This window comes from Antechinus flavipes, chromosome 2 (assembly GCF_016432865.1).
Source record: "Antechinus flavipes isolate AdamAnt ecotype Samford, QLD, Australia chromosome 2, AdamAnt_v2, whole genome shotgun sequence".
NCBI lineage: Eukaryota > Metazoa > Chordata > Mammalia > Dasyuromorphia > Dasyuridae > Antechinus > Antechinus flavipes.
In genome coordinates this window covers 350,893,054-350,920,128 of record NC_067399.1, presented here as the reverse complement: position 1 = coordinate 350,920,128, position 27,075 = coordinate 350,893,054, and the positions used below count along the sequence as shown (strand labels likewise).

The 27,075-nt window shown below is 36.9% G+C and overlaps 2 protein-coding genes across 3 annotated transcripts in view; both read right to left on the bottom strand.

Annotated features, from left to right (window-relative positions):
* SRP54 (signal recognition particle 54) overlaps positions 1-27,075 on the bottom strand; it is a 135,605-nt gene that overhangs the window by 30,177 nt on the left and 78,353 nt on the right. The gene's annotated exons all lie outside the window — the stretch shown is intronic.
* Positions 337-26,835, bottom strand: FAM177A1 (family with sequence similarity 177 member A1). Of its 2 annotated transcripts, XM_051978051.1 has the most exons (4): positions 26,569-26,834; positions 7,421-7,600; positions 4,267-4,334; positions 337-565 (listed from the first exon to the last, which is right to left on the bottom strand). In XM_051978051.1, the coding sequence occupies exons 1-3, from the start codon at positions 26,725-26,727 to the stop codon at positions 4,272-4,274; spliced, it is 402 nt and encodes a 133-aa protein (XP_051834011.1). In that variant the 5' UTR covers positions 26,728-26,834; the 3' UTR covers positions 337-565; positions 4,267-4,271. The 2 variants fall into 2 exon arrangements, with proteins under 2 accessions (XP_051834011.1, XP_051834012.1); XM_051978052.1 differs by lacking the exon at positions 4,267-4,334 and having other exon boundaries at positions 26,569-26,835.

The window sequence follows — 27,075 nt, the reverse complement described above, 5'->3', positions numbered from 1 at the left end:
ATTAAGTTTTAATTTAGGAAAACTATTCAGGATAAAATGTCTTCTATAACTGATTTTATTGATCAAATTCAGTTTTGAGAAAGAAATAGATCTGAAAACTGTACATTTTAGGAGCAGCTAGCTGATACAGTGGTTAGAGCAGCAACCTTGAACTCAGGAGGATCCGAGTTCAAATTTGATTTCAGATACTTGGTACTCATTAACATTTTCTTATTTTGGTTTCACCTATATCAAAATACATTCTGAATAAATTATGTAGTGTTCTTAGTTCGTTTTTGGAGGTCTTGGGAGCAGTCTTCATTTCAACCAAGTAATCACCACAAGAACAGCCAGGTATTAAATCCAAATCCTTTATTATCTCCTTCACAATCTTGTCTACTTTCCTGGGGTCTGGGCTAGCTTTCTTAAAGGCCTTCTGGAGTCTTGGTTTCAGTGGAGAAGCTAAGGAGGAGAGCCCTGCCATCAAGGTGGGATGAACGAATCTGGCTCTTCTTAGCTCCAAGAGGTTGAGCTCTTGCCTCCAGTCCTCTTATCCTCTCTGGCTCTGAGTCCCAGCTTATATGTTCTACATTGAGAATAAACCAATCATTGTATCACTAGGAAACCATTATTTGTTGTAAGATTAAATCAATCATCCTGAACTTAGAGAATTATTAATCACCATGCTAAACTAGATAACCATTGTATTATCAATTCTACTGATTTCATATCTTATAAGAATCCTTGTTTCAGAATTCTGGCCCATAACATCTGCTTTCTTTTGTTTTAGAACATAAGGTGATCACACCCTCCCTGACTTCTCAAGGAGGTGAGAACCCCAAAAAGGAGGTGATCACACTTTCCCTCCTCAAAAAAGAGGTGAAAACACCAAAAAAGGAGATGATCACGCCCTCCCTGGTGTCTCCAGAAGATGAAAACCAAAGGGAAATGGGGAATCAAACCACATTAGCAGGTTTCTCACTTGAAATAGGTATACATAAATCCATCAACATGGGAGGTATTACAAACAACATGAAAAACCATGAGGAATTATACATGTCCATAAGTCCTAGAAATAGATTAAAAGGAATCTATTGTCCATTACTTCATATGTGTAGGGAATCTAATGATTCCTGCAAGTTTTGAAGTTCTGCAATAGTCGCATCATGTGTCAAGGAATCCAATGATTCCTGGAGATTTTGGAAGTCCTATATCAGTCTTATCATATCTCAGGGAATCCAATGATTCCTGCAAATTTTGAAATTCTGCAACAGTCTTATCAACAATTTTTCATCTCAAGGAATCCAATGATTCCTGCTGGTTTTAAGGTTCTGTAAACAGCCTCATTATCAGCCATGCTCTTTCAGTGTCAGATGTTTCTTAGGTCTTCTCCTTTGTTTCAAGGTTTTTTCTCTTTTTCTTTCTCTCTCTGATGGACAAGTGAATACAGCTCGTTGGCACCCATCTGATTCCTTCTCCATCTGTGGAGATACAAGCAAACCCTTTCTCCCAAGAAGTTACCCTATCTAATCCCTTCCATTCACCACTTTCTAGATCTTTCTTCATTACCTGGCAATAACATTGGAGCTGCTTGCACTGGACACTGCTCTTCTGTTGGATTAAAAAGCCTGTATTCTCTCCAATTGTAATCCCTTTCTCCCATCGGATTGCTTCTCTGCTGATCGATCATATCAAAGTCCTGAACTTCTATTTTTATTTATTTATTTTTATTATTATGGCTTTTTATTTGCAAGATATATGTATAGGTAATTTTTCAGCATTGACAGTTGCAAAACTTTTTGTTCCAACTTTTCCCTCCTTCCCCCCACTTTCTCCCCCCAGATGGCAGGTTGACCAATACATGTTACATATGTTCAAGTATAAGTTAAATACAATATATATATACATGTCCATATAGTTATTTTGCTGCACAAGAAGAATCAAGAGTCCTGAACTTCTAAAGACTTTCTGGGTGTAACCTCAGCTGCCATCATGCCCTATTTTTTCTTTGAGATCTTGGAGCTGGGCCCTGCCTCTCATTTCCCCGGGTCAATCTACATTCTGAGGCCTAGTGGAAGTCTTTATTGAATTCTGAACATAGTTTTTGGGGTTTTCTCTCACTCTGTCTTCTAAATCTGTCTCTATGCCTACATTAAGCTTTCAGATGCCCTACTTTACCACATTAAAAGCATTGAAGAGTCTCTGGGAGTCCCTTGCCAAGAGGGATCCTGCTTTCCCATGTTCAGCATCATAGCCTAGGTATAAAAGGCAGTTGTGCCCACTGTGGCATAGCGTCTTATGATCTTCTCTAAAGGAGCATCCTTGTGTAGTCCAAGAATAATTCTTTTACAAACATCATTAGATTTTCCCTAGCGAATTGTCTTAAAATTCCTGTAGCTGCATTTCCACCAATAGTTCACTTGACAGCTGTTTGCAGATATCTCACAAAATCAGCAAAGGGTTCTTTGGACCTTACTCTATTTTCATGAAGGCTTCTGACCTTCCATCTTTTCTTGGGAGGGAGCCCCATGCTTTGATAGCAGCAGAAGCAATTTGCTCATATGCTGCTATGGGGTAATTAATCTGTGCAATGCATCTGCATACTGTCCTTTACCTGCTAGTTGGTCAAACATGATTTGTATATTAATTCCAGTTTGCCTATTTCATTGGGCATGTATCCTACATAGATCACTGTATTCAGAAAGCCACAAGTTTTGTCCAGGTTCCAAACACGTCCTTGCTATAGATTTCCAATCACTAAGGATTAAAATTTCATAAATCAAATTCTCTAATACCAACTTAACATAAGATGATGTAGCCCTATAAAGATGCAACCCTTTTTAATAATTTCTAGATCAAAAGGAGTAGATTTTCTCCTTTGTTGACCTGAAGAATCAAATTCTTCAATCACAGAGTATGCTTCTATTAAATCAGACATATCCTGTCCTTCTTTTTTAGCTTTAACTAGTGCTTTTAGAATCTTATCATAGGGGGTGGACAAAGCTCCTGCATGGGTGGTGCTGCCCCTCCCCCTCTTCCTTTTCCCTCCACCCTGAATGGGTGAATATTGAGGGGGGTAGGCCAGGAGTTGGGGAATGCCCTAATGGCTCCTGCTGTGAAGCACCACATTCTTTAATTTCATCAGAATTGTACTTAACTCCTTTCTTGTCTAATTCTTCATCCTTTTCACCTAGTTTGTCAGTATCCTCCCCGTCCTGTTCTTTCTTCTTTTTTCTTATTATAATACTTATGTAATTTACTAAAGCCAATTGTATTAAGTTATATGTATAGAGGGTTTCTTTAGGAATTGAATCTGTACCATTATCATTGTAATATTTGCTTAATTGTCCTCCTACTAATTTCCATTCCTCTGGATCTAATTCTTTTTCCTTTGAGAACCAACGAGATGTGTAATGCATTGTTTCTAAAAGTTCAATGATCTGCTCCCAAGTTACATTAAACCTTGATTTTTTATGAGTTTAACCATGCTCTCTACACATTTTCCTGAGGTAGAAAAGGCTCCTTTCTAAAAATCTGTCCCATTTCTACTGAAACACTACTGTAGCCCTTAAAAAGTTTCCTTCTTGTCTGTTTTTGTACTCACCCTAATTTCTGGGTTATAGATTTAGGTCCTTACCCCTCTGTTGGGCGCCAAAAATATAGTGTTGTTAATGGTTTTCTGGAGGTCTGGGGCAGCCTTCGTTTAAGCCAAGTAATCACCATGAGAACAGCCAGGTGTTAAAATCCAAATCCTTTATTATCTCCTTCACAATCTTGTCTACTTTCCTGGAGCCTGGGCTAGCTTTCTTAGAGGCCTTTTGGAGTGGAGAAGCTAAAGAGGAGAGCCCTGCCACCAAGATGGTGTGAAATGGGATGAATGAATCTGGTTCTCCTTGGCTCCAAGAGCTTGAGCTCCTGCCTCCAGTCCTCTTGTCCTCTCTGGTTCTGAATCCCAGCTTATATGCTCTATGTCGAGTATAAACCAATCATTATATCACTAGGAAACCATTATTTGTTGTAAGATTAAATTAATCATACTGAACTTAGAGAACTATTAATCACCATGCTAAACTAGATAACCATTGTCTTATCAATTCTACTGATTTCACATCTTGTAAGAATCCTTGTTTCAGAGTTCTGGCCCATTATAATATTATATCCTTCCTTATACAATGCTACTGTTTTCTTTTTGTTCCTCCAGCATTTATACTGACTTGCTAAATTAGTAAAACTAGTGTTTAGGTTATCACTACAAAATAATTTTTGCCCTTGGCCCCATTTTCCTACCTCCTTCAAGACCCTGAGCCATCCATCATCCCTTTTCTTTCTTCCAGCTTCAATCTCTCCTCCTCTACCTACAAATTGAAATAAATTCAACAAACATTTATTAAGAGCCAGGCAAGGCACTATGCTAGGGGCTACAGATAAAAAGATAAAATAAAAAAAAGATAAAATATTCTCCCTTAACTTAAAATCTTTCAGAGATTACAAACATATTTCACTTTTCATATCTTTTAAAAAAAATTTTGAACTACCCTTTCTCAAAAGATTCTGTAGAACTCTGCTCTCCTTTGCTAAACTTATAAAAAAAAATTTCCTATACAAAAATGACTTCATCTTATTCATTTCTTTAACAAGTAAGCTATTACAGAGAAAAGACTGTCTTATCTAAACTTTTTATCTCCTTCAGCGGCTAAGATTATACATAAGAGACACAGTAATTGCTTGTTGTGTATTGTACTGCAACTGGCTTTTTTCACAACTAACAAAATAGTGAGACACTCCTCAGGATTGCCATATATAATAGTTTTTTCCCTTTATTTATCCTGCTTGATTTCTCTAAAGACTTTGGTACTTGGGATTAATCATACCTCTCCTTCCTCAGGTTAATGCCCTTCCTCTGATTCTCACATCTCTACACCTACCTTTTTCTTTTAGTTTCTCAAATGTAGGCATTCCATTAAATATTAGTTCTTTGCTCTTTTCTTTCCTCTTTATAGTCTTACATAATTCAAATGATCACCTGAACTCAAAACAGCTTCCAAATCTCTACCTCCATCCAATACTTCTCTCAAATTTCATTTGCAAATGCCCAATAATCACCTCTACTAAGATATCCCATCTCAAAACTGACATGCCTGAAATATTATTTTCTCTTTAAAACCTAATGCATTCCTACATTATTTCTATTAAATTTAAAATCATTTTTCCATCATTAAAGCTCTTCCTCTCTTTCATCCCCACATTACTAAATGCTATTGGCTCTACTTAAAAACAGCTTAGATAAATTCAGAACTATATTTTATAATTAGATAGCCTACCTAGATGAAGATTCAAGGCACTCAAAGGGAACACAAGGAAGGCAAGTTAAACTACTACCATCACCCTACCACACTTCCTTCAGATTCCATGGAGATACCTCTGAACCCTGAACCAATAGCCTTAGGAACAGTAGTCCCTCTCAGAACAGAACTGGTCGGTCTGCCCTGTCTGGCAACATCTGTGGAAATACTCACAGCGAAGATACCACTAGTTCTGCTGGTGCTTTTGCTCTCACTATTACTGAAGAAAGTTCTTGTCCTCAAATATTTTGCCATTGTCAGATGGTTAAACATTAAAAACTGATAAAATTTTATCAGTGGAAATGACATTTTAAAAGATGTACTTTCAGATTCTCCTGCACTTCAATTTAAGAACCAGGGAAATTCTCCACTTGATTTGAATTATGAACCTTCTATATGAGTTGTCTCCCTATTAGAAATTAGTTTTCTCATTCATTAAATGCATTCAAAATTGTAACAAGAAAACAAGTATTCCTAACTCAAGAAGAAAAATTACAAAAATTTCCAATAGTCTTGAAACCTTCATAGTTTTTTATTAGGTGAATTCTAGAGATACATTATTGAAACTAGTTTGCTGTATAGCTTATTATACAGTAAAGTCTAATTTGTCTAAAATCGACTCTGGAATTGGAATTGAAGATCTTTAATGTCTCCCTACCCAAACTACAGCAGACCTGTAAAATAGTGAAAAATCTCTATTTTTGAGGACTCTGCCCTCTGTGGTCATAATAAAGGTCACCTCAAAGGGTAGAAGGAGAGATCTGTTTTGAAGTACTAAGAATGTTTGAAAGTGAAGGTAAAAATGTGTCACAGATGAGAGTTGGTCCATATACCAACTACAATTTTATTGTTTGGAAACAGCATGATATAGGTGAAGGTATGCTGGATTTGAAGTCAAATGCATTTTGCCACTTAGCAGACCTTGGACAATTCATGTGAACTCTCGTCACATAAATTCTTCAGGGCCCTAATTTTCTCATCTGAAAAATGAACAAGTTAGAATAGGTGGCCTTTGGGGATTCTTGCAGCTCTCAATCTATAATTCAAATGATCTTAAGGGGTCAATTACTTGTGATAAATTCAGTAATTAATGAAAAGAAAAAAGTTAATCTTAATTTATCTTGTTCACAGATTTTCTTTTCACATTAATTACCACTTCAGCTCATTTGGAAAAGGCTGAGAAAAGTTCTAGATTCTTATAGTGCATAAAAGTAGAACACAGACTGTTCAGGGCGATTTATCTCTATATAAAGAGGTTATAACTTGGGGTGGTACAGTAGATAGAACTGTGGGCCTGGAGTCAAGATGATCAGCTTCATACTCCATTTGCCACAATTTTCTTAAGTGTAACTTGGGGAAAATAATAGCACCCATCTCCCGACACTGTTGTGAGAATCAAAGAAAATATCTGTAAAATACTTATCACAGTAGCTATAAGTAAGGATTCTCTATAAGTAAATTATTTATTCATCATTGTTCCTGTGTTTAGGTTATCTGTGTTATTGTGACATATAAACTTGCAGAAAGACAAAAGAACTATAAGACCTATTATCTCATTTCCAAAAATATGTACAAACCAAAGAACAGCTTGACATACTTGTTAGCAGAGAGTTTCATATAATCACTAGTTATTTGATTTTCCAGTAAGACACTTGAAGAACCTTTGATATTAATATTGCTATATATAAAGTTTCCATATAATGTAAAGCATATAAACCAACTTCTAAAGACAACATTAATAACTGATTTTGCAAAATGCTTATATTCACTTTCTCATTTGAGTCTCACAACAATCTTAAGAACTAAATTAGAAAGATGGTCACTAGAAATAGTAATCCTCACTATTTTTCAAAGAAGGAAACTAAGTCTCTAAGATGTTACATTACTTTGCTCATAATTATATAGTTATGAAATGTCACAGCAGGCACTCCAAGTACAACACTCTACTGAGCATATATACTCTCTCTCAAAACTACATATACACAAACCTAACAGTCATGAATATTTACAATATAAACATGAGAAGGCCTAATAGACCCTTTTACGACATTTATCTGAGTAAAAGAAAAAATAATAAAAACAGTAAGTAACAAACCTACCGGATCAATAGTAGATAAAAGATCTCTTTGCTCTTTACCATCATTTTCATCTTCATCAGTGCTATATTCTTCCATGGTTTCACCACTGACAAAGTGAATGATCCGTCTTGGAATTTTCTTTTTTTTCCCTATGACACCTAGCTCTACATTTTCAAAGTTTCCATCACAATTCATTTGTATCTGTAACATACAAAAAAAGATAATAGTATATGAGGGTTTTTCCTTCCAATGTTTGTAATTAAGAGTTCTGCCCAAAGAAAATAAGAACCAAGCCCTCAATTTACCTCTGTGGACCAATTTCCTCCTTTATAAAATTATGGGATTGACACTGAAGACCCATAAGAAAAGATAGTTTGAGCTCTAAATCTATGCTCCCATTATCATTTCAGAGACTGAAAAGTAGAAAGTCAATTAGTATGAGAGCCAGCACTGGACAAGAAAATGATAATCTCCTCCTCAGAGTAGGGCTTCTCCCATTCCACCATTTCTCTCTTAATAATAAGAGACAAAAAAGACAAGCAAAAACCAGAAACTAACTTATTTCAAATGATGATCAAATTTTGATAATTTTTTTTTAGGATTAGGAATAAATTGAACTTGAAAAATAAGCTAGAAGGAAATAAAGGAAAAAATATGAATCTGAGTCCTAGTCATCATGCATAAATTCAGTTTTTTTTAAAGTACTATAAATCATAGTTCTTAAGCTAAAAAGTGAAACATACTAAGGGAATTGAATAAAGGAAATATTTTTCAAATGTAGAGAATTAAAGAGAATGAAGATTGAGAAAAGAACATTGAGGATTTGGAAATTAAGAGATTGCTGATAAAATCACTAGATCACTAGAAAACAAAAATATGTTTTTGGACTGAGTTAATTTTGGAAACTTTTTAAGTTCAATGGTACCACCACCTTTAAGTCCTTCTAACTTGTTACCCTGATTTCCAACTTTAACATTAACATTCTTACTCATCCCTCTTTATCCAATGAATTGACAAACCTCATCACTTTTACCTCTACAACACATGTACACATCTAGCCCTCTATTTAAGAACTTATCTCTTACCTAAATAATTGCAATAGCCTGCAGATTGGTCTTCTTGTCACTATTCTCCAGACAGTTATCAGGGGAATACTCTCAAGGCACAGGTCTAATCACTAAACTCCCTACTGCCTCTAGAATAAAATGTTAATGCCTCAGATTGACATTTGAAGCCTTCTAAAATCTGGCTCCAATCACTTTCCAGAGATATTTCACATCACTTTCCCTCATACTTTCTCATTAATAAATTTCCTATTGCTGTCAAGGGTACTATCACCTTCTCAATCACCAGGCTCACAACAAAAGTACCATCTTGAATTCCTTCCTCCCTCTCTCTTTCTCACATACAAAGTGTTCTAAATCTAGGTGATTCTACTTTTGCAGTATCTCTCAGGTACAACTTCTCTCCTTTGAAATTGCAATCACTCTGACATAGACCATACCTGGTTGGTCAATTACACATCATCACACATACCTGGTTGGTCAATTTTCCTCAAGTTTCTCCCATCCAATCTATCTTCCACTTAGCTGTCAAATTATTTTTACTAAACAAAAGGTTGGAACGTGTTCCTCCTACTCATTAAACTCTAGTGACTCTCTATCATCTATTACGATCAAATAAAGTATGGCATTCAAACCTCTTTACAACCTGTTCCCCTTCTACATTTCGAGGCTTCTTACAATTTTCTCACCCCCACCCCACCCCCATGTACTGTTCTAATCCCCATAATGGATATTCTATTTCCTGTCTTTGTGCCTTTGCATGGGACTGGAATGTCTCCTGGAATCCATTTTTTCCTTTAAAGCAAAGTGTAGATTCCATGGTAAAAACACATGGGTTTTTTTCTGATCCTCCCTCTCTTAATCCCCACCCCCAATTAAATTTTTTTTTCTCTAGGTAGAAAACAAGCTCCTTAAGAACAGAGACTGTTTTATAGTTTTCTCTTTGCATCACTAGTCTTGCTTGGTACTTAATAAATTCTTGTTAAATGAAACTGAATTTAAGTTATTTTCATTTGATCTGAAAAGAAAAATTTCAAAAAACCCAGAAAATATATTTATAAGGAAACACTTTTTCTTTTTTGTCTTTTTATTAAAGCTTTTTATTTTACAAAACATATCCATAGATAATTCTGCAACATTAGCTCTTGCAAAACCTTGTGTTTTCCTCTTTTCTCCCATCCTCCTCCCCTAGATGGCATAGTAGAAATATGTTAAATATTTATACAATTATCTTGCTGTACAAGAAAAAAAAATTTTTTTTCTCTAATAACTTTTTATTGACAGAACCCATGCCAGGGTAATTTTTTTACAACATTATCCCTTGCACTCACTTCTGTTCCAATTTTTCCCCTCCCTCCCTCCACCACCTCCCCTAGATGGCAAGCAGTCCTTTACATGTTAAATATGTCATAGTATATCCTAGATACAATATATGCATGCAGAACCGAACAGTTCTCTTGTTACACATAAAGAATTGGATTCAGAAGATAGAAATAACCCGGGAAGAAAAATAAAAATGTAGACAGTTTACATTCATTCCACAGTGGTCTTTTTTGGGTGTAGCTGCTTCTGTCCATTATTAATCAGTTGAAACTGAGTTAGATCTTCTCTTTGTCAAAGAGATCTACTTCCATCAGAATACATCCTCATACAGTATTGTTGTTGAAGTATATAATGATCTCCTGGTTCTGCTCATTTCACTTAGCATCAGTTCGTGTAAGTCTCTCCAAGTCTCTCTGTATTCATGCTGCTGGTCATTTCTTACAGAACAATAATATTCCATAACACTGATATACCACAATTTACCCAACCATTCTCCAACTGATGGGCATCCATTCATTTTCCAGTTTCTAGACACTACAAACAGGGCTGTCACAAACCGTTTTGTACATACAAGTCCCTTTCCCTTCTTTAGTATCTCTTAGAGGTATAAGCCCACTAGTAGCACTGCTGGATCAAAGGGTATGCACAGTTTGATAACTTTTGGGGTATAAATCCAGATTACTCTCCAGAATGGTTGGATTCATTCACAACTTCACCAACAATACATCAGTGTCCCAGTTTTCCCACATCCACTCTAACATTCATCATTATTTTTTCCTGTCATCTTAGCCAATCTGACAGGTGTGTAGTGATATCTCAGAGTTGTCTTAATTTGCATTTTTCTGTGATCAATAGTGATTTTGAACACTCTTTCATAGGAGTGAAATCAATTTCATCATCTGAAAATTGTCTGTTCATATCCTTTAACTATTTATCAATTGGAGAACGGCTTGATTTCTTATAAATTACAGTCAATTCTCTATATATTTTGGAAATTAGGCCTTTATCAGAATCTTTAACTGTAAAGATGTTTTCCCAGTTTGTTGCTTCCCTTCTAATCTTGTTTGCATTAGTTTTGTTTTGTACAAGGAAAATTAAAGTAAAGAACATGATGAAGAAAATAAAATGCAAGCCAACAACAACAAAAAGAGTGAGAATGCCATATTGTGAACCACACTCAATTCCTACTGGGAATTCTCTCTGCATGTGTTCTCTTTTGATCATTAGACCATTGGAACTGGTATGAATCATCTCATTGTTGAAAACAGCCATGTCCATCAGAACCGATCATCATATGATATCGCTATTGCTGTGTAAAATGATCTCCTGGATTTGCTCATTTCACTTAGCATCAATTCATACATGTCACTCCTGTCATGTGACAGGAGTCTGAAATCATCCCGCTTATTGTTTCTTATAGAACAATAATCCATAGCACTCATATACCATAATTTATTCAACTAATCTCCAACTCATGGGTATCCACTCAGTTTACAAGGAAACACTTTTTCTAAGTGTTTTTCTGATAACCTATGTAAGTTGATACTAATAGTTTCTAACAGTGAGAATGTAAAATGCTTAGATTTCACATTTTTTGCATCCTAACCCTGGCTGACACGTTTAAGTTGCATTGAAAAAAGAATCAATAGTTGTTTAACAAATACTTGCTGATTGTGCCAAGCACTGTACTAAATGTTTATATGTTGGGGATAAAACCAGTGAAAAATCCCTACTCACAAGAATTAAAAAGATATATATCACAAAGTTAGTAAAAATAGAAAAGAAATTAGCACAGAAAATGTACTAATTTCACATACAGTACTTATACATTTTAAAATACATTAATTTTATCTAAACTGAAGCAGTTTTACAAAATAATTTTCATTTTTTTGGATTTAAACAACATTTGGCTTAATATAAACTTCTGAAAATTTCAGATATGAATAATATATTCTAATCAAGTCAAATTCCAATCAAAAGATGGCTAAGAGTCCAAGATAAAAATTCTAATCCCAATAAATTACAAGATGAAATGTCAACTAATATTTCGCTTTATATTTAGATTTATTGTAAATCCACTTTTCTTACTTCTTAAAGTGCTAATTTTACTATTGAAATTTAAACTACCACAAGATAATAGAATTATTCTTCAAGAGTTATTCAAATTCAACAGGTTTTTCCTTAATCATATATAATGGCATGCTGGCCTGGTGAGAGACTCAGATCTAATTTTATTTTTTATCTTGTTTCTGACTCCCTTAATCAGAGTTCTTGGAATCAATACCATTTTTAGTAAAACTAAGTTATGAGATACATTCCTTTATCTGAAATAAGATTTCAGAAGTAACTCATTCTATTTTTGAAAGTTATTTTATGTATTTTGTTTTAAAAAGGCACTACATATATTCCTCTTGACTGAATCCTCTTAACAAAGAAACATAGCATAACAAAATAAATATAATAACACCTTTAGCAATGTGGCAGATAAGAGATGCAGGCACAATAAAAGAAAAGGAGTAATGGATTCTCATCAAATCCTGCCTCCGACTGTTTATAAAATTAATTAACTTTTTTCAAATTCCTCATCTTTAAGATGGGATTGGATTGAACTATCAGTCTTTGAGATCTCTTCTACCTGGAAATGTATGATCCTAAGAATAATAAAGTTAACTTACATTTTTGGAAATGTCTAATGCTATTCTTATGGAAAAGATGAAAGATATAGGTAGAGACAGCAAAATTAGGAGAATTCTGAACTAATTCAATAATTAGTCCTTAGAGAATAATCATTACTTGCTTAATATGTATTTTTCTCTTTAAATTTATTCTGTGTTCTGTTATTTCTCTAGGTAGAAAACAAGCTCCTTAAGAAGAAACTGTTTTAGTTTCCTCTTTGCATTACTAGTCTTGAACAGTGCTTGTCATACAGGAGGCACGTAATAAATTCTTGCTGAGTGAAACTGAATTCAAATTATATTCTTCTTTAAAATTCTTTAAATTTATTATATGTATGTATACTTATCTCCTCCTTAGACTGTACTCCCTTGCTAATAGGTTCTATTTTATCATCAACACCTTTTTATAAATGCTTATTGATTCATGTCAAAGTGGCAAGAAATCTCCAGGGGACCATTACAATGATTTATTCTTGGCTTGGTGCTGTTCAGTATTCTTATCAAGGATTAGGATAAAGGAATAGATGCTATGTTTATCAAGACTGGCAGATGACACAGAGTGGGGAAGAAAAAACAAAATACTAGATTACATAGTCTGCATCCAAAAAGTTCTTAGCAGACTAGAGCATTGGGCTGAAATTACTGAATTTAAATTCAAATATAAGTATTATGCTTGGAGTTAAGGGAAAAAAATCTCATCCTCAAAAGTATAAGATAGAAGAGGTATAATTAGACAGTTTTAAAAAAAAAATTTCCAGGAGTTCAGTAAGTCAACTGGCCTCTAAAATGTTAATGTAAAAAAGCTGTGATTTTAGGTGGTAATAAAAGAAGCACAGCTTCCAAGAGTACTGTGTTCAGTTCTGGGAACTTCAGTTTAGGCAGGACAGTGGAAAAGCAGGTTATTGTTCAACTGTCAGTGGTGTGCTACTCTTTTGATCCCATTTGCCATTTCCTCCGCCAATTCATTTTAAAGGTGAGGAAATTGAACTTAGGGGGTGAGAGTGGAGGGATGGAACCAAGATGGCTAGCTCTTGCAGTTTCCCCTGAAAACCACATGAAACCAAGCCTCTGAACAGAGTCTGACAGAATGACACCACTCTCCAGCTCAAGACAGATTGGAAAAACTTCAAGAAATATCATTCTCACTGGGGAGTAAAAAAGGTTGTTCAGCCCAGCTCAGACAGACTTTGGGAAAGCTAGTGAGAGGGTCTTATCGCAGCAAACAGCAACTAAGACCTTAATCCTGCTCAATAGAGGAATAGATGGGCAGCTTCTAGTCCCAAGTCAGAAGGCAAACTTTAGGGAATCAGGCTATTTCCTGAAAAGAGGAGGCAAAGCTACCCTTGCAAATACAAGGAAAGAAAATGAATAAGAAATAGAAAAGAATCTTGAACACAGAAAGCTACTATGGTAAAAGACTTTAAAATAAAAAAGGTAGAAGGAAAAAAATGAGAGACATGCATGAGAGTCAACAGCTTGGAAAAGGAAGGAAAAAAATTGAAGAAATCAACTCCTTAAAAAGTAGAATTAACCAAATGGAAAAAGATATACAAAAGCTAATTGAAGAAAATCTTACATTAAAAACTAGAACTGGGCAAATGGAAGTTAATGACTAGGAAGCAGCATCAAACAAACTAAAAAGAATGAAAAAAAATGGAAGAAAATGTGAAATACCTCATTGGCAAAAGTTGATCTGGAAAATAAGATCCAGAAGAGATAACTTAAAACTTATCAGCCTACCTGAAGACCATGACCAAAAAGAGAACTTGGATAGCATTCTTCAAGATATAAGTAAGGAAAACTGCCTTGATATTCTAGAAACAGAGGGGGAAATATTCATTGAAAGACTCTTTGGAAAGAAATCCCACAAAGAAAATCCCAAGGAACACTGCTGCAAAACTCCAAAACTACAATCTCAAGTTAAAAATACTATAGGCTACAGAATAAAAATAATTCAAATACCAAGGAGCAATAATCAGGATTACCAAGGATCTGGCAGCCCCTACAATAAAAGATCAGAGAGCCTGGAATACCATATTCTGAAAGGCAAAGGACCTTGGGTTACAACCAGGAATTAATTACCCAGTAAGACGCAGCATTACCTTTCAGAGGAAGAAATGAATCTTCAATGAAGTAAGAGACTTTCAGTCATTTCTTTCTTTCTCTCTTTCTTTTTTTGCTGAGGCAATTGGGGTTAAGTGACTTGCCCAGGGTCACACAACTAGAAAGTGTTAAGTGTCTGAAGCCAGATTTGAACTTAGGTCCTCTTGACTTCAGGACTGGTGCTCTATCCTACTTCGCCACCTAGCAGACCCTCTTTCAATCATTTCTATTGGAAAAAAAAAAAAACTAAACAAAATTTAATCTATAAACACTGGACTCAAGAAAAGCATTGAAAGTTAAATAGAAAAAAATATATATTATTTAAAGATTAAACTGTTTACATTTCCCTAGATGGGAAAATGATATTTGTAACTCTTGAGAACTGTATCTGTCACTGGAGCAGACAGAAAGGGGCATTACATGGACTGAGGGATGTGGCTGTGAATGGACTCTGATGTAATGACAGCAAAGAAAAAAACATTAAGTAGTGGGAAAAAAAGAGGAAAGGGGAGGTATAATAGGACAATGAGATCACATAAAGACATGCATTTACAATTGAGGGAAAGAAGGGAAGGGGATAAGCATTGTCTGAAGTGTGATCTCATCAGTTTTGGCTCTAAGAGACAATAATTAACTTATTATTATGAAGAAACTGAGGCAAACAAGGGTAAGTGACTTGCCAGGGTCACAAAGCTAGTATCTGAGGTCACATTTGAACTCAGGAAGAGGTGACTTCCTGACTCCAGGCCTGGCACTTTATCCACTTCATCACCTATCTGCCCCAATAAGGCAAAAATAGTGAATGGTAATTTATACTAAATGAGTATCAGTTGGAAGAACAGGGAATGTTTAGCCTAAAACAGAGAAGATTCTTTAAAATGGGATGATAACTGTCTTCATGTATTATGAAACACTATCATGTAAAAGGGTGATTGGACTTAGGAAAAGAGAATAGAGTTAGAAACACTGGGTAAAACCAAAAAGAGGAAAACTTAGGCTTGTTAATCAAGAGAAACTTCTTAATGAGTAATATCTAAAAGAATTGGTTGTCTTGGGATGTAATTGGTTTCCCCTAAAAGGTCTTCAACCCAACAATGGATAGTCATTTCTAAGGTATGCTTCAATGGGACATTTTCTCACATATGGATTGGATTAGGTCTCATCAAACTCCAAAATTCCATGGTAGTGGGTAAATAGGTGTTATGTTTACATCACAGAGAAAATAAGACAAAAATTCTAAAGTTTTTAAGAAAATAATTTGCAAAGTCTACCTTAGACTATAAATAATATATAAATAAAAAGCAACTTCTGAATATTTGTCCTGCAAAAGGAAGTAGTTCCTATTTCATTCTCAGCCTTTTTTTTTTTTTAATAATAACTTTTTATCGACAGAACCCATGCCAGGGTAATTTTTTACAACATTATCAGCCTTTTTTTTTTTTTTAAGCTGAAGAGAACATTTGTCAATTACTGAAAAAACTGCACCTAAGTAAGCAAATTAAAAATGAATCAAGAGAGACAAACTAGAGAAAGAGTAAAAGATAATATATTATGTCATATATTATATATATGTGTGTATATATGTATATATATATATATATAAAATATATAGCAACAAGGACTACAAAGAGCTATGAGATTTATCAAGAAAGATTTAATTTTTTTTTTTAAGTTTACTGATTCAAACTATTGGCACCAAAGAAAATAATGCCTCAGCAGTCATTATGAAGGGGGAAGGAAACAGTTCCCTTTACTGAAGCTATGTTCCCTTTTGATCTGTGATCCATTTTGGAGTTTCAACCCCTCCTCGGGAAGGCATATCCCCCCAGATAAGTTATCTTTCAGGGATGTCAGACCCTTTGATTCAATTAGAAATCCTGGTCAAAATCCAACCATTCTGGAGAGCAATCTAGAATTATGCCCCAAAAGTTATCAAACTGTGCATACCCTTTGATCCAGCAGTGCTACTACTGGGCTTATACCCCAAAGAGATACTAAAGAAGGGAAAGGGACCTATATGTGCCAAAATGTTTGTGGCAGCTCTGTTTGTAGTGGCTAGAAACTGGAAAATGAATGAATGCCCACCAATTGGAAAATGTTTGGGTAAATTGTGGTATATGAATGTTATGGAATATTATTGTTCTGTAAGAAAAGACCAGAGGATGAATAAAGAGAGGCTTGGAGAGACTTACATGAACTGATGCTAAGTGAAATGAGCAGAACCAGGAGATCATTATATACTTCAGCAACGATACTGTATGAGGATATATTCTGATGGAAGTAGATTTCTTTGACAAAGAGATCTAACTCAGTTTCAATTGATCAATGATGGACAGAAGCAGCTACACCCAAAGAAAGAACACAGGGAAATGAGTGTAAACTATTTGCATTTTTGTTGTTCTTCCCAGGTTATTTTTACCTTCTGAATCCAATTCTTCCTGTGCAACAAGAGAACTGTTCAGTTCTGCAAACATATATTGTATCTAGGATATACTATGACATATTTAATATGTATAGGACTTCTTGCTATCTGGGGGAGGGGATGGAGGAGGGAGGGAAAATGTCGGAACAGGAGTGTGTGCAAGGGATAATGTTGTAAAGAAATTTTTTTCAAAATAAAGAAAGAAAGAAAGAAAGAAAGAAAGAAATCCTGGTCAAAAAGCACCTCTTTGAAATGTTGTTAATTCCAATAGGAGATTGATGAGCCTCTAGGCCTGGGAACCTTGGCTTCCTGAAGCCTCAAGACTCCTTTTAAAGGGCAATTTCTAAGCTTATTCCTCACAGAGGCCTAAAACAGGAATATACCATTGCCAAGGAAGCTCTCTTTCTCCTTGGCATAGCTGCCTGCGAAAACCCTCTGTCCACTAAGAAGGCATTCTCTTCTTAGTGTCAACCTCCATTTCCCTAATAGGACTTTGCTACTATAAAAGTCAGTCTCTTAGAAAAACTGGCTTCCTGTCCAATAACAAACTTTCATTTTTGCCAATTAATAATTCGGGATTTCATGAATTCTTTCATGAAAAACCTGCGCAGACCAAAAGGGGATTTTTAACAACTCTCTGACTGCCACTAACCTCATCAATTAGAGTAGAATGAACTTAAAGAGAAACTATGAAGAAAAGTTTCTAAACAATTAAGGTAGTCCATATCTGGACTGGACAGCCTAGAAAGTGGAAGATTAGGAAAGAACTTCACTGTAGATCTTGAAGAAAAGTCTTGCCTGCCTTTTTTTTTTTTTTTTTTTACTTGAGCTATATAAGGATTTCTTTCTCATGGAAGAATTGAACTAAATCTCCAAATTCTAACATTTTGTCAGTCTGAATAATATATCTTAGACAAAGTAAATTTATACAAACCTACAGCCATCATGCATCATAAACAGCAAAATATAACATGGAAATTTTAAAAATTTACAAATTAAAGATATTAATGATAATTCCTATTGATGAGATCCTGAATAGTGTTTTTGCCGGAGAGAAACTAAAGAAGTGATTCCCTGAGGCAATAAGCAAAGCTGGCACTGATAGATCTCAGTTTAGCTTTAGGCCCTACCCTCTGGGAAGGCTGTCCAATCTGAAATCCAAGTTATATCATCTGAGACATACTTTCTGTAGAGGTTTCAAGCAATCTCATCTTGGCATGTGCTATCAGAAATCCTAGTCATGTCCTCTGACTATAAAATTTCCCTATAAAATATACTTCTGGGCCATCCCAAGACTGCTGCCTTCCTTTTGGGTCAGCCAATATGACACTCGGTCTCTGCTGTCTTTTTCCTTCCCCATATCCTATGCCACATGGTCTTTCTCCTAACTCTACTATGTTTCCCAACCCCACTTCTCTTCTCTTCCTTACAGCTAACTCTTTTAGGATCCTAAATCCTTTTAGGATTTAGCCTACCAAATAAGAGCATGGCCTAATCTCATGGGATGCTTCCTTTCTACTGAGTCATTATAAGTTTTGAACAAGATGAAGTGAGGTCTCTCAAGACAGTTGTGAAAATCGAATAAGGCTTCATCTACTTCAGAGTTGGAGTAGGACTGAAGGTCTTTGAGCACTGACTCAAGGGCATATCTAAATTCCCTTCCTGCTAAAAGGAATCTCCCATGACATAATTTTCTCCCTACTTCAATCGAATATGGGCAACCATGTACTTATTGGCCAAGTTCAATTTCTTGGGCAGTTCCCCCGTTTAGAATGTAAGATCCTCAGCCAATGAGGATGATGGTCAGTGGCAGGAAGGGTATTTATGTCCAGGACTATTTAAAGTATAAAACCTATCCCAAAAGGTGCCTCCTCCTTTCAATTGCTTGCTCAATGGGAGGGAAGCCAGCTTTTCCTGAGAACATACAATAAACTTTTGCTTTGCTCCTAGAGATCTCTCCAGCTTTTTTATTATGTGGTGACCCCTCACCATTTTGAGCCACACAGTTTTGGAGGCTAGTCTGGATCACATGACTTGATGAGTAGGCAAATTCTTGGGTGCTAGTGGGGCAGTGCCCTGCCTTGATTTAGGCAGCCCCGCCAACGTCGAGGGCCTTCTCCTTGCTCCTAAGGTAAAGTGGACCCGAAGTGGAGAAACTCAGGACAATGCAAAAGTGAGAAACTCTACAGTAAAAATTCTGCCCAGCTTGGTTTAAGCATAGAGTCAAGCAATTTGCTGCACAGCAACTCAGAGGTAAGTCCCCTGTGAACTCCTTGAATCGAGTTACAGACTCTGGAGGGGTGCTCTGGACAGGATAGGATAGGCCTTCTTGGGTGACTGAGGTCAACTGGCAACAGTTTGGGCGTTTTGGAATTTATATTCCATCCAAATTCAATGAGTATGATCCAGTCCCAGCCATCCCTCACAGAGAAAAATGAGAAAAAAAAAAAAAAAAAAAAAGATCAGAAAATACCAGTAGATAGTCCCTTGGGAGCTAAGTTAAATAATTGGAACAAACTGCCTAAATATAAAGGAAAAAGCAAGAAAAAGAGGATAAGGTATTGTTTTGTCTGGCCTCCAGATCTGAAAGAGGACTTAATTCCTTCAGCCTCGGGGGAGAGAAGGGACCCTGAGGGCATAGGAGGAGTTAATTCAATTAACTCCTTTCCCCCCCAGGGCCATTTGCTTCACTAAGGAAGGAATTGGAGCAAATTCAAAGGGACATCCAAATTTACCCTATTTCAGAGCCCCAAACCCCAAGTCCTAAATTGTATCCCTTAAGAGAAGTTCCCTTGGCTCTGGAAGACATAGGATATGTGAATGTTCCCCTAAGAAGCTCCCTTTAATAAGGAAATGAGGCCCTTAATAGAAGATCCCACCGAGCTAGCAGAACAATTTGATCAATTCCTAAGTCCTAATCTTTTTATTTGGAGAGAACTTATGTCTATTTTGAATTCTCTCTTCTCACAAGAGGAGAGGGAACTAATTAGAAGAACAGCTATGAAAGAGTGGGTCAGGAGACATCCTTCAGTGGCAGAAATGGTCCTAGGTAACCAGAAATATCCTTTTAGTAGATCCGAATTGGATTCATAATACATCGGGGAAGTATGAGGGATCTTAGAAAACTGATAAATAAAGGAATTCGAAATGCAGTGCCAAAGGCACAGAACATGAAAAAGGCCTTTGGGATGATTCAAAGGAAGAACAGGAGTCATCAGCTGAATATCTGAACAGACTAAACGATAGCATAAAAAAGTATTCTGGGTTTGACCCCATGACCTCAAAATTGCCTTTGTGACCAAAGCATGGCCAGATATCAGTAGAAAGTTACAGAAAGTAGAAGGATGGAATAATAAAGAACCTTTCCAATCTATTGGAGGAGGCCACCAACGCGTATATTAGGAGGGATGATGGGAAGCAAAAGCACAAAGCCAAAATCTTAGTCCAAGTGATACAGGGAATAACAAAGAACGCAGACAAACTGACAGAACAAAGTCCCAAGGAAAGGAGACAGAGAGATTCAGGAAGGAACAGAAGGCTTGCTGTTCCTGACAGTAGTGTGAGGGACGTAGAAGACCCTTACCCAAAATGACTACTCAGAGATCCCTCAGTAGAAGGCAGAAAAGTTGTTTATTGAAAACCTCCGGAGGATGAGCCGTCCCATTGCAAAATAAGAAAGAGAAAGCTCGCGGTAGGAGGGTTAAAGAAGTAGTAAAGATACATAGCTTTTATACAAGAAATTACATCACAAGTAAGAGAGCATTGAGAAGGGGAGGGGGAAGCATCTAATTGGTTGTTGCTATTCGGGGAGATTGGAATGGAAGGTTTCTGTTTCCCTGAAATCTCCTGATTTCTAGGAAACAGAAAGTCAGGCCTTCAGGCTTAATCAAGCAGACAGTGGTCCAGCTAATAGACTAAATATCGATAAATGTCAAATACCAATAAATGTCATCAACTCAGGTTAAGTAAATATGTTTCTAGCTGGCCAAGGCTCAAGTAGATATGAGCCTGCACATATTATACAGGTCATAGGGGAGACACAGAAATAATAAAATACAGAAAAAGAATTCATACATTCCTGTAAATTCTTCACCTTATCTATTCCCCCACAGTAGGAAGCCTTTGAGATGTTGGGGATGTTAAAAAGTAAGGCACACATACAAAAAGACTGCCCCCAGCAGAGGATGTTTATGTTTCCTTATTAAGCTTGATGAAGATTAGGGGAATCAGGGGTCTTGAAAGACTCCCACCTGGAACAGTTGGTAAATTTAAGGGTGGGACTCCACTAGGAGACTTTTATGCTTAGTAGACACGGAGTGATGTAGATCTTCAGTGACTTGTTTGCCTGAGGAGGTTAAATTATCTAAGGAGACTGGTGATTTCAGGGGTTAAAGGAGAAAATTTTCTTATATATGGGAAAAAGGGAAACATTGGATAGAGTTCTGCTCAGAAGCAAAAGTAAACTTGCTTTGCTGGGGAAAGAATTAATAACTAAACTAGAAGTTGTGTTGATTCCACATGGATTCGGCATATACCCCAAAAGAATGGCATTAATGAATGAAGAGCAGACTAGTATAAAGTCTGAGGTTTGGGTAGGACCTGACAATCCAGGCAGAGCACAATAAAAATCACATTGAAAGACCCTAGGGAAGTGGTAAGAGTCAAACAATACCCAATTTCACTAGAAAGAAGGAAAAGTTTACAGCCTGTGATACAAGGCTTATAAGAATGACCTAATTCCTCCTGCTGTGAAGTATCATACTCAGAATTGTACTTAACTCCATTGTTATCTGATTCTTGATCCTTTTCACCTAGTATAGTTGGCACTTCTCCCTGCTGCTGTTTCTTCTTTTTCCTTATTTTAATACTTATAAAATTTCCTAAGGCTGGTTGTATTAAGTTATATGTATTAAGTATGCCTTTGGAAATTGAGTTAGACCCATTTTTATTACAGAATTGACAAAGATCCTCTCCTACCAATTTCCATTCGTTTAGATCTAATTCCTTTTCCAGAGAGAAACAAGGACATATGTGCTTTACAATTTGTAAAAGTTCAGTGATCTGCTGTAAAATTATAATTAAACCTTGGCTTTTTTATTAAAAGGATTAACAGAACCCTGTATTTCACCCTTCAACACACCCATACTTCCCAGCAAGAAGGATGGGAAATACAGGTTAGTTCAGGATCTCAGGGAGATTAACAAAATCGTGTTCTCTTCCCATGCTGTGGTTCCCATATATCATTCTGGGCCGGATTCCTAGTTCTAAGTAGTTCAGTGTATTGGATCTGAAGGATGAATTCTGGAGCTGCCCCAATGGGAAGATCCAGGAAGCAGCAAGTGAGGTGATGCCTCTTGCCTCAAGGCTATACTGAGTCCTGGAATTTATTTGGTCAAATCCTTGAAAATTGCATGGCAAATTTCCAACCAGTAATGGGAACTTGGGTGTACAATATTGTAGATGATCTACTAAGAGTGGGGGATATAAAGGAATACATAGTGGTTATATCATTGGTCTATTAAATTTCCTGAGAGGATTGGGGTTTAGAGTATCAAAAGAAATTGTAGTTTATGAAGAGGAAGGAGAAATATTTAGGGCATTTGATTAGTGAAGGCAGCAAGAGATTGGACCCTGCTAGAATTGAGGGAATATACCCAAACCTAAGACAAAGAAAGAGCTATGCAAATTTCTGGGGTTAGTAGGATATTGTCGGGCATGGATAAATTCTTATGCTGCTATCACTAAACTCTTGTATAAGTACCTGCTGGAGGAAAGTTCAAATTCTATCATGTGGGATCAAGAGAGTGATCAGAAGTTTGAGGACTTAAGGAATTTGTTAATTTCACCACCCGTATTGGCTCTCCCCACTTTGGAAAAATCTTTCCACTTGTTTGTCAATGTTGAGGGAGGGGTGACTCTGGGAGTTCTTGCTCAAATAAGAGGGGGGCAGAGAAGACCAGGCTTTAATCTTAATTCTACCTCCTTTTTGTCTCCTGGAACAGAACCATCCCTGGAAAGGAACACTGTTGCTTAGAGTTAACTGATTTTCTAACAAATTTTCAAACAAAAGGATCACCAATACCTGAGGGAATAAATTGGTTTATAGATGGCTCTTCTAGATAGGAAAAGGTCATTGGTAGATGGGAAAAGGAAAAATGGATTTGCTATTGTAGATGGAGATAAAACTTCCACTGTATCAAGGGCAGTCTACCTGCCCATTGGTCAGCTCAAACTTGTGAATTATATGCCTTAAATGAAGCTTTGAAGTTATTGAGGGACCAAGATGGGAATCGATGTATTCGAAATATACCTGGAGTGTGGTACATATATTTGGAAAATTTGGGAAGAACAAGGGTTTGTAAATCACTGATCCACCATACTGTAAAATATTCTGGCTCCTAGGCATGTAGCAGTAATACACGTAAAAGGACATCAGATGGGAAATTCTTTTGAGGCAAGGGGAAATAGATTAGCAGATGAGGATGCCAAGAAAGTTGGAGACCAGGAGATTACTCATATAATTGCCTTAACACCTGTACTTCCCCCTCATCTGCTCTCTCCCAGTTTTACCCAGAAGGAAAAAGAGAATGGCCCGACAACTGGTGAATGGCTGCTTCGTTTGTCAAAGGACTTACAAGGCTGTTCAACACCAGGTCCTAAAAGAGGTATGAACTCTGGGAATCAAACCATTCCAAAGCTGGTCATAGTGGACTATCTGACCTCATAGGTGGAGGCATTCCCCTCAACTCAAGCAACTGCCTCCACAGTAAGGTCTTATTAGAACAATTATTCCCAGATATGGAAGAGAGGATAGACACAGATCAGGGAACACATTTTTCTGCCCAAATATTGCAGAATCTGATCAGGGCCTTAGAAATCATTTGGAATCTCCATACCCACTGGCATCCTCCCTCTTCTGGAAAAGCAGAAAGGATGAATCAAGAAATAAAACTGCAACTGACTAAATTATCTTTAGAGACCCAACTACCTTGGACTAAATGCCTTTCTCTTGCTCTGGTCAGAATCAGCACCAAGCAACATAGAGATATTGGGCTTTTACCTTATGAATTATTGTACAGTCATCCTTTCCAGGTTTATATGGAAACTGGGACCCTAATTTAGGGACAAAGGATTTATTTAAGAGATTTGCTAAATCATTTGTACAACATTTACAAGAACTACAACAAAAAGGGTTAATAGCTCAGACTCCTCCTAGGTTTCCCTGTTCATAGAATTCAGGTTGGAGATTGGGTTTTGATCCGATCCTGGAAGGATGAAAAATTATTCTGTGCTGGGACGGATCCTACCAGGTGATACTGACTTCAGACACTGCAACTTAGACCCAGGAATGAGGCTGGACACACCACACCAGAACAAAAGGACCTGTGATGCCACCTTTATCAGAGTGGACAGTTGAAAATAAGGGAGACTTTAAATCACATTTGAGAAGGCCTCCGCTGAACAGGAACACGATATCTGAACCCAGTGCATTGTAACTGTTTATATATCACTCTTCTTATTACTTTTTCTTTCTTTCTTTCTTTCTTTTTTTTTTTTTTTGCTGAGGCCATTGGGATTAAGTGACTTGCCAAGGGTCACACAGCTAGGAAGTGTTAAGTGTCTGAGGTCACATTTGAACTCAGAACTTAGGTCTTCCTGACTTCAGAGCTGGTTCTCTATCCACTGCACCACCTAGCTGCCTCTTCTTATTACTTTTTTAAATTACTTTGGGCCGCTTTGCCTGTTTGGAGCTGATCTATTTTCCCCTAGGAATTTCACCTTAACCTCACAGTATATTCACCTATCTCTTAACTGGCCAGGGATCTGTTATATTGGATTAATAAGGCCAAAATTTTTCTTTCTTCATGAACAAGTAGACAAATATTTAGGGATTCTGTTGTATGATGATTTGAGAAGATGGAAATTGAGTTTAGATACCTCCATTACCCAGAATGGAGATGCAAATAGTTGAAGTGACACCTGGCCCACAGAATTAGTTAAAGTATAGGCCAGCCACCTGGGCTTAAGATGGAAGTTGGGGATAGTTCAAAACTCATTATCCAGAATGATTAGATTGGAAGGGAAAAGTGAAGGGTCTGTTAAATTGATAGTGTTAAAAGGATGGGAGCCAGTCAAGTGCCTCAAGAAGTAGCCACAAAGGGATGACGAATGAGAGAAGGTCCTTGAGCACTGACCCAAGAGCATACCTAAATTCCCTTCCTGCTATCCTCCCATGACATCATTTTCTTCCTACTTCAATCAAATATGGGCAACTACATACTAATTGGCCAAGTTCAATTTCTTGAGTAGTTCTCTAGAATGTAAGACTCTCAGCTAATAAGGATGGTCAAAGGTGAGAAGGGTATTTGCAAACGTATCCCAAAAGGTGCCTCCTCCTTTCAATTGCTTGTTCAATGGGAGGGACTCCGGAGACCAAAATGCTACAACAAACCATTCTGAGCCACTGAGGAACTTATCTTTATATGCTCTCCCACTCTTATTTCATATTTACCATGCCTGGTGTAATTTTGTCTGTACACTCTTCCCTAAATAAATCTAACTTTTGCCAAAGAGAATGGCCATTGTGAATTCTTCCCATGACATCTTCAACATCATGTTGGTTTTAAAATCACATCACTATTACAAAAATTATCCTTTATAAAAATAGTATGTTTTGCAAAATATTATTTAGAATAATTGAATTTGTTTAAAAAACCACCTTTCCAGAAACTCAACTTGTGCAATGCAATGTAGTACAAACATGTTCAGTTTATTATGGTGATAATTCAAAGTAGAGGCACTCTCACTAAAAGGAGATAATAAGCAGGTTCAATTTAATAATTCCTATTTCAAAAATGTTTCTTCCTTCTATAAAACTATGCACAAGTTTTTTTTTTTTTTTAAATACTTTTTAAAGTAACTTCTCAAAATCTGAAGTGGCTTTCTGAAAGTTAGTTATATGGCTTGAATTATTTTCTCAGAATATTAGCAGTCAAAGATCTCTACAAAATCATTTAGTCCCAATTAGCAGTGACGATACCCCAGAGGGAAAAACTCAAATCCTCCTTTTTCCCCCCAGAAATAGAAAAAGTGTAACCACCACCAGACCATTATTCATCAACATTTTAGTAGGATTAGTCATAATTAGTTGTTGGAGGAAAAACATGCCAGAAAGCCACCATGGTCAAAGATCATAGGAAGCCGTATTTCGAGCCCAGCGTTCTATCCACAATGACACGTGGTCACTATGATCATTTATGTCTTTTGACTAAGATATAATTAAATAAAATTTGCATGGAGTTTGTAGTTTTAGAAAAACAACAAAACCCCACTAAGGAAAAGCTGGCAGCACGGTTCTGAAAGCCATCTTCCTTAGGGGTTTTCGGGAAATGAATGCGAATGGTTCTCACAGAAAATGGATAGCAGATTCCTTAACTGGGAGGGGTAGGAAGGATAATTTGATTTTGAATGACAAAGAATACTTAATCCAAGTACAATTCTCTCAACCAATCCCACTAAACAAACGTCCCAGGTGGCACAGCTGTGTGAAAGGCCCACCCGCCACTATCATGCCCCACCTACTTGTCCTGCCGGCTCCCTGAGTCGCGCCACGGCAGTCGCCGCTCCTAAGACGTCTTCTCCCCTCGAGGGATCTTTGTTCATGGCGAGACACGGAACGGTGACGGCGGAGCTCCTGGCGTTAGTGAAATAAACTGTAATAGCCGATAAATCCGCATCCATCCCCCGCCTCCCGGAGGCTTCAGTACGAAGTCCACTGCAGCATCTGGCAGCATAAAAAGCCACCAAGAGCAAAAACTCCTCGGGCCCTCGCGGGCGTGGTCATGGGCGTGAGCTCAAGAGGGAAGGAGAGAACGAAAACGGAAGCCACTCTTCTGGCATTACCTGAAGCTTCACTTGAGGCCCCGCCTGTTCCGGTGCGCGAGGTGGGGCATTTTGGGGCAACCATTTTATAGCTCTTTGTACTTTAGAAAGTGTTATGGTTTGTGTTTCTAATGTGACGTTTTCCCAAATCTTTCGAGGCTCTGTTTGGCGGAGCAAAAAGTGAATGACTTTTTTTCTCTCTCAGGA

Excerpts from the sequence above, each read along its gene's own strand:
- FAM177A1 (XM_051978051.1), bottom strand. The coding sequence starts at position 26,727 with ATGGATGCGGATTTATCGGCTATTACAGTTTATTTCACTAACGCCAGG. Across the intron at positions 7,601-26,568 it reads TCAGGGAGCCGGCAGGACAA|ATACAAATGAATTGTGATGG; the intron begins GTAGGTGGGGCA and ends TGTATGTTACAG. Across the intron at positions 4,335-7,420 it reads TTTTATCTACTATTGATCCG|GTAGAGGAGGAGAGATTGAA; the intron begins GTAGGTTTGTTA and ends TTCAATTTGTAG.